Raw genomic sequence first — 13,391 nt, 5'->3', positions numbered from 1 at the left:
AATCTTGATAGTTTTTTTATAATCCCCTCACATACAAGAAGCGACAAGTGGGGCCAGATTCCAGATCTGTCAGATTTGTGCCCTAGATGAAAAACTGCCTGAAATTGCACATTAGTTAGAATTACTTGGCCCTTATGTCTGTAGTCAGCTTCGGCGGCATTCATGGGATACGCCATCAGATGAACCCAGATTATGAGGTCCCCACTCTTGATGAGAGTAGACACAGTTTTGTTCCTAGCTTTTTGAAATCCCTATAATAGTGAGCCCAAAGGTTATTAATTCCCAAATGATTGATTATTAAAGATTGATGACAATGTGTTCCCTGTAGTGACTAAAATTACATTTTGGCTTTCAGTATTTGACCTTGGAAGACCAGTGTGCTCAATTCAGCCACTTCAGTGGGACAAGTGCCTCTGATGCATCCTGTAGTGGGGAGGGAAACATCGGGCTGGATTCTCCGCCCCGCCGCGCCACATTTCTGTTTCACTCCGCCGGCAGGATGCTCCGTCACGCCGGCTGGTCAATGGAGTTTCCCATTGTTGGGCAGCATCATGCCTGTGGGAAACCCCTGGGCTGCTGACAAAACGGAGCATCCCGCTGGCAGAGAATCCAACCCATCATCTTCCAAAAATATGTAAATAACCATGTCGATTGAAACTAAATTTCGGGTAGAGAGCCACAGCAGCTGGTCTGTGCTGGGCTGCTGCAATTTTGTCTCCACACAAATGTCGATATTTTTTATGATGAAATTGTGTTTGTGGGTTAATGTTGGGAAACTAACTGATGTCACTATCCATTAAGGATCAAGCCGGTCACAATAAAGTTAGGAGCTAATATGTAACAATCTCTTGTACTAGATTCATCCATAACCTCAGGATCTGTGGCAGAAGGTGGAGGGACACCACAGAAATTGCTTATTTTGGATGCAAGATCATACACTGCAGCAGTCGCCAACCGAGCGAAAGGTGGAGGTTGTGAGTGTGAAGGTATGCATTACACACTGACACAGTGTGTGCTTCTGAACCTGAGAGTTAGAATTACATCTCTGGCCTGTCAGCAGATTCTGATACAGTGGTTTATGGAAGGAAAGTTTTTGTTTGCCTGTATACAGTCCGGTCCCTGCTTACTAAACATTGACTCACATTGTTTCACTTTAATGTTGTTAATACAGTGTCATATATCCATTTAACATTGTAATTTCACTTAAAGTAGCTTGTCATAGACTTCCACTTCAATGCTTACCTGTTCACATGACCTTTCCTGCATTTTGTCATGAACCACGCTGATAGCATCTGCAAGGGTATCCCAACTTGGAACACTGGATCGTGGGGATGTATAGTTTTGTTTTTGGAATGATGTGAGGAATCACTTGAAACCCCAGTGAGAGTAACCAGCCCAGTCATCGTTTTAACAATTATTAAAGACTATTTATTACATTAATAGAAAAGACAACTATACGAGCAGGATTTCCATACCCTAGGACAATTAAAGTATATAAATCACTAAACATGCACTCAGTTTATGTAGAACCCCCGTTCCAAAAAATAAATAAGATCCCTGAACTCGTTAAGATTTCCCCTTTCCTCAATCAACATCCAAATTAAGTAAATCAATAAGTTAAATTGAGCTTATTGTACCACACAATACAGGGCTAATAATTCTGGGAAACTTATTATCCTGTTACCCACAGATGGATGTTAGAGGATCCCATAAGATCCTGTTGTGCACAGGGACTGGCTCCTGGGATCGCTGTTTGAAACATTGGATTTGAAAACCTATGTACTGTGTGTTTTGCATTTGTTAGATTATATTAAGTGTATAAGTTGTTTAAATATAAATTAGTTAATTATTGATGAGTTTAAGCATTCCTCATAAAACAAAGTAGAAACTTGAATGTGTCATTTTTAATTCCTTGAGTGCCATAAATGATAATCTGGATTTATTTTGAGAGGGTGCAGGTTAGTGTGCATAACTTTCATTTGTATTAGATTTGTGATTTTAGAATGTTTAAGGAAGGTGGGTATGAATGAAATTTGAAAAAAAGTAATATTTTAGAATGCTTGATTCTTGTATGTTTGGCACAATTGTAACATCTGGCGCATTGATATCCGTGGGTAACATTGCAGCACCTCTTGCCCTTTAAAATGACTTGAAGTGACGAGAGTAGAGTAACAATGGATCATAAGTTTAAACAGGTTGAAAAAGAATTGAGGCTAATATCAAAAGTTGTTTTCCACACAAAGAATGATCAAATCATAGAACAAACTGCTGGATGGAGTACTGGAAACAAAGTAGCCAGGATCATTCAATAATTGATGAATGCTGCATTAGTGAGACTATAGGGTCAATCTGGTTGGATGAATTAAGATGGTCCACGTGGCGCTTTCAACTGTGATGCTGCGAAAGAGATTAATGATTCTTTTGCTTGTCATAAATTGTGACAAATTTGAACCGGATGCTTACGTTCTGGGTGAGTGTTTTAAGATGCAAATTAGTTAAAGGCATGTCCAGAACTGATGTGAGATACAATTTCTTCACACACAGATAATCCTACGTGGAGTTGAGGGAACATTTGGGGACCATAGCCTTTTATGAAAAATTAAACTTGGTGGGTTCAATGGTTTCATTGTCTTGTACGACCCCGTTATCTATTGCAGCATCAGGGCTTAGGTGAACTTCTTTTTCTGTAGACCTAGGTATGGTCTATGCAGTAATATCCATTCCAGGCAGTATGTAAAAGTTCACTGAATCCTCGAGAGTGCACAGATATTGCTGCCTTCTCCATCGTGATTGCTGATTCTTTGTTTATTTCAGAGTACTATCCAAACTGTGAAGTGATGTTTATGGGAATGGCGAATATCCACTCGATCAGGAACAGTTTCCATTCACTTCGTGCAGTCTGCAGTCAGATACCAGACCCTGGAAAGTGAGTGCCGTCCTTCCAACATTGGAAGCTGTTTCAGAGACGGAGTTAAATTTTCACCAATTGCTGTGTTTAACCATTGTGTGTGCAATTGTGCAAACCATATGCCGACTGACTCGTGTATGTATATTATATAATATCTTGTATAAGAGTAATAATGTCACGCAGAGAAGGAAACATTTATACTTTTTTCTCTCCACGTTTGGTTTAGTATGTTTAAAGAAAGGTCTTTAAAATTGAGAAAGAGTAAGAGGGAAGAAAATTTTGAGGATGAAATTCCAGCATTTGGGGTGAGGCGTTGAAGGCAATTTAGTGAGTCTTGTAAGGAATTGAAAATGGATGTATCCGTTCCATGCAGCAGTTTGTGATGTGTGTGCAGGTTCTGTATTGTACACACTAATTCTCTTTGTGCAGTAGATGAAAATGAAATGAAATGCACCACCAGTTCACATTGTGTTGCTTGCATTATACATGTCAGTTCACTTTATTACTTATGTGGAGCACACAGTGCACGTGCTTGTGGATTGTGTGCGGAGAGTGTAGGGTGTGAGTGATGTTGACCCATTTTCTTTGTTTACACTTAATCAATGGTGTGTTCCCTTGTATTTTGACAGTTGGCTTTCAGCTTTGGAGAACACAAAGTGGTTACAACATTTATCTGTGATGTTGAAGGCAGCTATGCTGGTTGCAAACGTGGTGGACAGGGAAGGGAGGCCAGTCCTTGTGCATTGCTCTGATGGCTGGGATCGTACTCCACAGATTGTCGCGTTGGCCAAGATTTTGTTAGACCCTTATTATAGGACAATTGAGGTATGATTAAACCTTGTATTTTACCTATGTCAACCTGTTTATAGTGCAAGTCACGACCTGTTTTGTGCTATGATTTAAAACCATTCTAAACTGGCTTTAGGTAATCCAAACTTGTTCAGATGAATATTTGATACCCATTGGAGAAATTGTCTTCATCCCTCCTGTCCAAGAGCAAGATACAGCTCTTGGAAGTGAAAGACAACATGTTTAGGATCATTCCCGGAACTTCTCTAATTTCACCAAAAAAATATTGAATGTGAGAGTAAACTAAACAGGACTGTAAAATAAATTGCAATAACTTTTCAAAATATATAAAGAGGAAAGCCAAAGTGAAAGTCTATTAGAAGCCTAAACTGTTCAATCTCACTTCATACGACAAATCCCTCATCTCTGGAATCAACCGAGTGAACCTTCCCTGAACTACCTCCAACGGCACTACATCTTTCCTCAAATAAGGGGACCGAAACTGTGCACAATACTCCAGGTGTGGTCTCGCCAATACCTTGTATAGTTGCAACAACAACTTTCTATTCGTTTAGCTATAAATGCCAACATTCCATTGCTTTCCTTATTATCTGCTGAACCTGCATGCTAGTATTCTGTGACTCATGAACAAGGACCCTCAGATCCTTCTGCAGCGGAACACCCTGACATCTCTCCCCATTTACATAAGTTGCCTTCCCATTTTTCTGACCAAATTGCATGACCTCGAACTTATCCACGTTAAACTCCAACTGTTTTTCTATTGAGCTTAAGAGAGGGCTACAGCGTGAAGAATAAATAAACCAACAATGGTTGCTTAACAACTAGGACCTTGTAAGGTATTTTTCTATTTAAATTTAGAGTACCCAATTCTTTTTTCAAATTAAGGGGCAATTTAACGTGGCCAATCCACGTAACCTGCACATCTTTGGGTTGTGGGGGTGAAACCCACGCAGACACAGAGAGAATGTACAAATTCCTCACAGACATTGACCCAGGGCCGGGATTCGAACACGGGTCCTCAACGCCGTAGGCAGCAATGCTAACCACTGCCACCGTGCTGCCTTAGGGCCTTGTAAGGTATAAAACCTTTTAAGATTTAGTTTAGTTAATTTGATTGCAGTTGACGGTAGTGAGGGAAGGCGGTTTTCAGAGCTCTGCTAGAAGCAGTTGTTTTAGAAGATTGGAGAATAAAGAACAAAGAAAAGTACAGCACAAGAACAGGCCCTTCGGCCCTCCAAGCCTGCGCCGACCATGCTGCCCGTCTAAACTAAAATCTTGGACACTTCCGAGGTCCGTATCCCTTTATTCCCATCCTATTGATGTTTTTGTCAAGATACCCCTTAAACGTCACTATCGTCCCTGCTTCCACCACTTCCTCCGGCAGCGAGTTCCAGGCACCCACTACCCTCTGTGTAAAAAAAAAACTTGCCTCGCACATCTCCTCGAAACCTGCCCCTCGCACCTTAAACCTATGCCCCCTAGTAATTGACCCCTCTACCCTGGGAAAAAGTGTCTGACTATCCATTCTGTCTATGCCCCTCATAATTTTGTAGACCTCTATCAGGTCGCCCTCAACCTTCTTCGTTCCAGTGAGAACAAACCAAGTTTATTCAACCTCTCCTCATAGCTAATGCCCTCCATACCAGGCAACATCCTGGTAAATCTTTTCTGCACTCTCTCTAAAGCCTCCACATCCTTCTGGTAGTGTGGCGACCAGAATTGAACACTATACACTATACTCCAAGTGTCGCCTAACTAAGTTTCTATACAGCTGCAACATGGCTTGCCAATTTTTATACTCATGCACCGGCCAATGAAGGCAAGCATGCCGTATGCCTTCTTGAATACCTTCTCCACCTGTGTTGCTCGTTTCAGTGACCTGTGGACCTTTACACCAAGATCGCTCTGACTGTCAATACTCTTGAGAGTTCTACCCTCAATTCTCAAGGGAACATATCTCCCAGCTTTGCTAGAAGAAAAGCCATACCATGGAGTAATGGCTAAGAAAACAAGTGCAGAGATCTGAAGAGCAGCTGGTTAAGAAAACCAGAGAAATTAAGAAAATGTCCAAGAAGTTTGAGCCCAGAGGCTTTCATCCCATCATTGGGTTAGATTTGAGCATTGGCACGCAGTTAACCTATCGGAATTAAGAGGAGTGTTGCAGCTGCAGTAATCACCGCTATAAAGCTGTTCTTGTTGTCAACCCTCCCCCCCCCCCCCCACATATTCATTTTGAAATTGTGCCACTTATTCAGGGGGGCTCAGATAGATTTCTGCATTGTCAATATTGAGCAGAAGTGCAACAAAGGCAGAAGGGAGTGGCAAGGTGGCACACTGGTTAGCACAGCTGCCTCACAGCGCCAGGGGCCCGGGTTCTATTCTGACCTCGGGTACTCCAGTTTCCTCCCACAGCCCAATCTCTTAAGTGTCCAAAGAGCTTAGCTGGAGTTACGGGGATAGGGTGGGGTGATCGTTCGGAGGGTCGGTCAAGACTCAATGGGCTGAATGGCCTCCTACACTAGGGGTTCTATGATTTTTTAACAAATAATAAACTGGGAGAAAACTGATCTCTCAAAAATCACTGTGTTGCTTCATGGGAATGTGATCATCAGAACTTTAATCCATCATCTTGTACATGAGGAGTTAGTAGAATATGAAAATATTGTTAATCTAAAACATTAGAAATAAATTAATCCACCAGCATCTAGAACAGAAAAAGCAGGTTTAACTTTTAGATAGAGATCCAATATCAAAAGTGACAAAAGATCACAACCTCAAACACAGCTGCTGATGGGAAGTGTCCAGTTTTTAAATCTATTCTGTTTAACATTGACATTTTCCGGCGTGCTGCCCCTTGTATTTTTGAACGCAGCATTATTGTTTCTATTTTGTAGGGATTTCAAGTTCTGGTGGAAACCGAATGGCTAGATTTTGGTCATAAGTTTGGTGACCGATGTGGCCACTCTGAAAATCTGGATGATCTGAGTGAGCAGTGCCCAGTATTTCTGCAGTGGCTGGACTGTGTTCATCAGCTTTTGAAGCAGTTCCCATGTCTCTTCGAGTTCAGTGATGCATTCCTGGTAAGGGTTCTAAATAGCAGGAACATATGGAAATTACATATTTGAGAAAGTCGCTTCTGTGTTAAATCAAAATGGACTAGCTTTACAAATAACCCTGTTTGAACAGTTACAACAACAACTTGCATTTATATAACATCGTTATCCTAATAAAAGGTCTCCGGGCTCTGCAGAGGAATATTGTACCTAAATTTTGACGTTGCCCCACATACGACAATGTTAGGGCAGATGGCCAAAAGCTTAGTCAAAGAGGTGGATTTTGAGGTGCATCTTAAAGAACAGAAGTGAGATAAGGAGCGCAGAACTTTAAGGAGGGTATTCCAGAGCTTAGGACCTAGATAGCTGATGGCATGGTCGCTAATGGTCGAACAATTGAGATCAGGGATGTTTCTGAGGTCAGAATTAAATGATTGCAGATATCTTGGAAGGTTATGGGGCTGGAGGAGATTACAGAGTGAGGGCCGGGGCCATGGATGCACTTGAAAATTAGAATTTTAAAATTGACGCATTGCTTGGTGAAGTGATCCGGAGCCAATGTTGGTCATTGGACAGTATTGTAGTAATGAGTGAATGAGACTTAGCACCCTGTATCTATATAACATGCTAATAACTATAATAGCACTTCCCCAGAAAATCTCAACTCTCTGTAAAAGCTCAATTCCAAGGCTATCTCTCCCATATCTGAGAGACTCGTGCATAATCTTTCTCACACTCCTATGCATGACACATGTTTGATGGACAATCGCTGTTTCACTACTAGTCATCATTTTTTCTCTTGGAATTTTTTTGTCTCTTTCTTTAATTAACATTACTTCGGTTGGATCTTCTTTGAACTTTTCTCCTCATTTCTGTGCTTCAAATATACAATCCAACACACTGCTTGCTTTGTTCCCGAATTCTTTATTGGCTCGCAAAACAATGGATATCCTTCTCTCCCTCCATATATGTTATGTTTATCAGTCTCAAAAACCCAAGATTGGAATCACACAATCATTTCCTTTTACTTTTCTATCCTTGGTGATGGCTGTCCTGCTGTTTGGTCCTTGACCCTTCAAATTGCTTCTCAATATTAATATTGAAAGCTACTGGTGGAATGTTGTGCCTGAACCCACTCTTATTTATTTCTCCATAGGTAAAGCTGGTTCAACATACGTATTCTTGTCTGTATGGAACTTTCCTCTGTAACAATAGCAGAGAGCGAGAGGCACGCAACATCTATAAGCGCACATGCTCAGTTTGGTCACTGCTACGAACTGGCAACAAAAACTTCCAGAACTACCTGTATATTCCCAGCGGTGAAACGGTGAGCAATCTGCAAAACTACTCCAGCCAAGGTCACACTAAAGGCAAAAGTAAAATACTGCAGATACTGTAAATCTAAAAATAAAAGCATAAAATATTAGAAGGATTCAGAAGGCCAACAGCATGCATTATGGAAAAATTAGTTAATGTTTTGGGTTGTGATGATTCTCCATGCTAACACTGTTTCTTGCCACAAATACTGTCTGACCTGTTCAGTATTTCCTGCATTTTATTACCCTAGATGTAAGTTTCTTTTGTGTTATCTCGGCATAGAGTAGACCAGGAATCTAACTTGGGACAGGCTGAAAGGCTTGGTATTACGCTGGATGGTGCTCCCTTTACATCAATGCTAATCTTTAACAATGTTATTCTGTGGGCAGCATGGTGGCGCAGTGGTTAGCACAGCTGCCTCAAGGCGCCCAGGTCCCAGGTTTGATCCCAACTCTGGGTCACTGTCCATGTGGAGTTCTCTCCGTGTTTGCGTGTGTTTCACCCCTACAACCCAAAGACGTGCAGGGTAGGTGGATTGGCCATGCTAAATTGCCCTTAATTGGAAAAAATGAATTGGGTACTCTAAATTTATAAAAAAAACAATGTTATTCTGTGGCAGAGGTGTATGAGGATGGGATATATTACAAAAAGTATAAATTAACATTGTGATGCATGTAATTTTTTCTCGACAGGTTTTACACCCAGTATGTCACGTTAGGGCACTTCATCTTTGGACAGCTGTGTACCTGCCTATTTCGTCTCCATGCACACCCACTGGCAGTGCTGAACTCTGCCTCTCCCGAAGTGGAGCAGCAGAGGAACGAACTGGAAAGGCACTGGATAGGTCTGTGACTAGATTTACTATTTCTATCAGCTGTATTGAAACACAAATAACCTATAATGAGCCCTTACAATTCAACATGTGTTAATGCAAAAATGTGTAGCAGGACTTGAGAAATTGAGAAAGCAAACGAGTAATCCAGTGACGTTTTAACTTTTAATAGATGCACTGTTGATAATTCACGTGCAGGTGAAGGGATAACACAACTGTTGAAAAAATAAAATGATTCTGGAAAATTAACTTTTTAATCCACAAATTTTGAAAATATGTAATTGAAAGTTTCTAAACTGTAGAACCATACTGTACTGAAATTGAAAACAAGGCTTAAAGTATTTCACAAAAGGTGTGTTCAATTTAAAATGTTTCTTTTCCATATTCTGCAACCACCTTTTGGAAGTGAGTTTAGAGCAAACATAAGCTTTAGGAATGCTTAGATGAAAAATATTTACCTGTCTCTTATTTTGATGTTTGTTCATTTCTAGTTTGGACTTCACTGTAGACACAAGGCCATGTTAGCAAATTCATTGCTTCTGTTGGGTTAAAGCTGTTCACTTTATGTATTCCGTTGTGTAGGCATTTGTTGTCACATACAGAATTTAGGATGTTTGTTTGATTGCCTGCTTCCTTTTATGGAACATCTGGAAGTTCTTCTCACACCCTTGTAGGTTTCCATTTTAACTGGCTGCCCCAGTCTCAAATTCCCCAAACATTGTGAGGCTTGACGAGGTTTCTGTGATTCTCTTTTGCTTCATTTCCTGTTCTGTCCACAGCCTCCCGACTAGTTTGTTTCAAACCTAACCTCCCATTCAGTCACTCCTTACTTGCAGTGACCCGAGATCCAGTCTCTTATTTTCATTAAGGTAGTAGGTCTACGGCAAATGCTGCACATTGAGGAGAGGAGGCATAGTAGACCTGAGACTGGAATAGGTACCAAACATCACCCTGTTAGTTAGTGTGTGAACTTTGAATTTACTGTGTGAATTCTCTTATTTATTCAAATAATCAGAGTTATCTTTGTGTTACTTTCTCTAGATTACCAAAAGCCCGCTCTGTGGACAATCTCCCCTTGGCCTGTGACAGTGGCGTTCCACTGACGAGAACATCCAGTGATCCCAACATAAATCAACATTGTCAGGAAGGACGTCTCACTCCAGAGCTCAGAAACATGCCTGTGCTAGCCATTCCTGATGTCCCTGATGTATCTGATGTTCCTGAAGTTGGGGCTGAAGCATCCCTCTCTGAACAACAAGTAAATGGTTTAATAGATCCAGTAGAAACAGCAGAGGAAGCTAGAGAGGAAAATCTAATCAGGAACTCAACTCTTCCAGCAGAAGAGGAGGAATCATCTGATAGCATAAACCTGAGCAAAAAGACAGAGTGCCACAGAAACCTCGAACCATGGATTCATCCCAAAGACACGCAACAGGTGGAACCTTTAAATTATCTTAGCACTAATGCAAGTGAAAACAACAAGCTTGAGGAAAAAGCACTTGGGATTACTAAAAAGGATGAAGTTATCCAGGAAAAACCAAAAGAATGTAGGGTTTATGAAAATCACCCAGGTCATTGTGAACAATTTGTATCAAGCCCATCTGCAAAGGCTAACTCCTCAGACACTGACCAGTTACCAGAATATAACGGCAGCCCTTCTGCTTTTCAACCCTACCTCCATTCTGTGACAGATGTGCTTAACTTCAAGGAGAAAGTTTCTTCTGCCTTGCATAGCTCCACAGAGACTGTGACTGAGGAGCGGACAAAGGCAGATGCTTTTCCATTCCCCAAGGACTTGAGTTTTGGTAAGAATGGCATCCTGCTTGCAAATGGACTTCAAAATGAAGCAGACCAGTGTAGGGTTGGGAGGACAGCGATAGAGAATGTGAGAACTATCAGAAAACACATCTGTCAGAGTCAGTTCAGTGACTTCTCATTACTGAGCTCCAATTGGGACAGCGTACAAGGTTTGGTAAAATCAGCCTATGGTGGGGATGCAGGCCACCGGAGAGCCAAGCTGAATGGTTGTCATTATAAAAGACTAAACAATAAGCATCTGAGAGTGAGTTCTGCAGTGAGTGGACAGTACTTGCTTAAAGAGGAACAAATAGGAGCACTTAAGAATCTCCGACAATCCCACCAGATCCATTCCAGCCTTTACTCGTTAGGAACAAATCTAAAGACTTGTGGTTTTTTTACTCACTCATCACATTGGAGACAGCTTCAACCAATTGGGCAGGTTGCTCCCACCACTTTGGAGATGTCTCCGAGCTACGTCGATGACGATGGATTACCATTTCCTGTGGATGCAGTTCAGAGGAGGTTACGTCAGATTGAGGCAACTTACAAGCAGGAGGTCGAATTGCTTCGTCGACAGGTTCATGAACTTCAGATGCGTCTAGACAGTCAGCAGTACTGTGCGTCCCCAGTGGAGCAGGACATTGACTATGGGGATGATTTTGTAAGTGAACAAAATCTTTAGTTTCTCAGGGCCGTTTTCATCCAATGTAACAAAAGAACTTACGTTTATATAACAACACCCGAAAAATTCCCAAAGCACTTCACAGTCCATGAAAAGCAATCATTGTTGTAATGTAGGGAAGTGCAGCCACCAGCTTGCACACAGGACGGTTCACAAACAGCAATGAGGTGAATTTTACACGCTTGGTTGAGGGATAAATATTGTTAAGAACGTGGGGTACTCTCTCGATCAGTTTCTTAGAGGGATCTTTCAATTGAATCAGATAATGACGGATGGGTGCTTCAATTTAACATTCCCTTCAAAAGACAGCACCCCCAACACTGCAGCACTCCTTGAGTACCACATTGAAGTTTCAGCCTTGACTCTGGAGTGGGACTTAAACCTAGAATCTTCTGACTCAGGCAACAGTTCTACCATGGAACCAAGTGATGCCTGACACTTTAAACAATTAGGAAAAGAGTAACTATGACATACATTTACATGATTCAGCAATTTTATTTCACTTTTTCCCTTTTTCTTCCCATCTCAACTAAATTTTTTGTTGGAATGCACATCCATGTTATTATCTTTACACCACAACCTTTGCCAAATGGCTATTCTTTCATTGTCATACTGGACAATGTTTTAGACCAGTTTGCTTTGGAAGGCAATCTCAGCCGTGTCTAACCTTGTTCAACCCAATATTTTTATTCCTGTCTCAGAAATGGGTGCAAAGTAATACTGCAGAGAGTTTAGAAAGGGAATTTCAAAGTTTGGGGCCTAGTTAGCTCAAGGCACAGGTTGCCAGTACCAAGTTGAATGGAGCACAATGTACAAAGAAATGCCAGGCTTGAGCATGGTAACATAACTAGAAGCTGGAGTAGGTCATTTGACCCTTTGTGCCAGCTCAACAAGATCGTGGCTAATTTTCTCTCTCAATTCCACCTCCGCACCTTATGCATTAATTCTCGTAGTACCTTAAATAAATTGTGTATACACAGCATACACAGCTCTCCAGGGTAGAGATTTCCAAAGATTCTCAACCTTTTGAGTGAAGAACCGAATGGCCAAACCCTTACTCTGGGACTCGGGCTCCATGTTCTAGATTCTCCTGCCAGGACAAACATTTTCTACCCTGTCAAGCCCCTTAAGAATTTTGTGTTTCAATTAGCCATTCTTCTAAACGCTCAGAATTATAGGCCTAGCCTATCAAATTCTCCTCTGGGGACAATCTCAGCAGTGAACCTTTTTTGCATTCCCTGTGAGGAAAGTATATCTTCCTTGGGTAAGAAGAGCAAACTGCGCACAGTACTCCAGATATGATCTCCCTAATGTCCTTATCACAAGCCAACATACCATTTGCCTTCCTCTTCCCATTTTTTGCTGCTTTTCCAGCTGGGTTGTTGATTCCTCGGCATGTTGGTTGGCACTGCAGTTGGTGTGCAGTTGGTTTGGGGGATTGTCTCCTTTTGGTGCCTGTTGGTTGGGGTTAAAGTACCTTAACCAAAGTTCTTAGATGAGAGCCACCTTTTGTGCGACCGCTCAGTTCAAGGCTGCCACCAGAAGTCGCATTTGCCTTCCTAGTTGCTTATCCGTTCCTGCAAGTTAACATTCTTTGATTCATGTATAAGGACACTTGGGTCCTTTTGAATGCAAATATTTCCCAGTGTCTCACCACCCTTAACTTCCAGGCTCCCTAATGTCAGATTGGGAGGGTACCAAAAGATGCACTGGAGAATCCCCTTCAGAGGATCCCAGGTAAGATTTGCACATTAATTGCCCAGAAGTGCAGACTTCACCTGGGTAATTGCACTGCTCTGAGAACCATTTAAAAATTAGATCTAATTTTTAGATCTAATTGCCACTCGGAAGAAGACAGATTCCACACAGTCGCCCAGAATCGAACCCGGGTCCTTGGCACTGTGAAGCAACGGTGCTAACCACTGTACTACCGTGCCATCCTTGGTTTATCCAACACCATGTGGTTGAATGCAACTTATGATCTGAATA

At 41.6% G+C, this 13,391-nt stretch overlaps 1 protein-coding gene across 4 annotated transcripts in view; it reads left to right on the top strand.

Annotated features, from left to right (window-relative positions):
* mtmr4 (myotubularin related protein 4) overlaps positions 1-13,391 on the top strand; it is a 198,281-nt gene that overhangs the window by 176,425 nt on the left and 8,465 nt on the right. For all 4 annotated transcript variants that reach the window (XM_038813960.1, XM_038813962.1, XM_038813963.1 and 1 more), the window contains 7 exons: positions 858-986; positions 2,815-2,926; positions 3,538-3,733; positions 6,613-6,798; positions 7,928-8,098; positions 8,781-8,932; positions 9,962-11,381. In XM_038813960.1, coding sequence (XP_038669888.1) covers positions 858-986; positions 2,815-2,926; positions 3,538-3,733; positions 6,613-6,798; positions 7,928-8,098; positions 8,781-8,932; positions 9,962-11,381 — 2,366 coding nt within the window. The remainder of the gene's footprint in view (positions 1-857; positions 987-2,814; positions 2,927-3,537; positions 3,734-6,612; positions 6,799-7,927; positions 8,099-8,780; positions 8,933-9,961; positions 11,382-13,391) is intronic.

This window comes from Scyliorhinus canicula, chromosome 12 (genome assembly GCF_902713615.1).
Source record: "Scyliorhinus canicula chromosome 12, sScyCan1.1, whole genome shotgun sequence".
Classification (NCBI taxonomy): Eukaryota; Metazoa; Chordata; class Chondrichthyes; order Carcharhiniformes; family Scyliorhinidae; genus Scyliorhinus; species Scyliorhinus canicula.
This window is presented reverse-complemented; position numbering and strand designations above follow the sequence as displayed.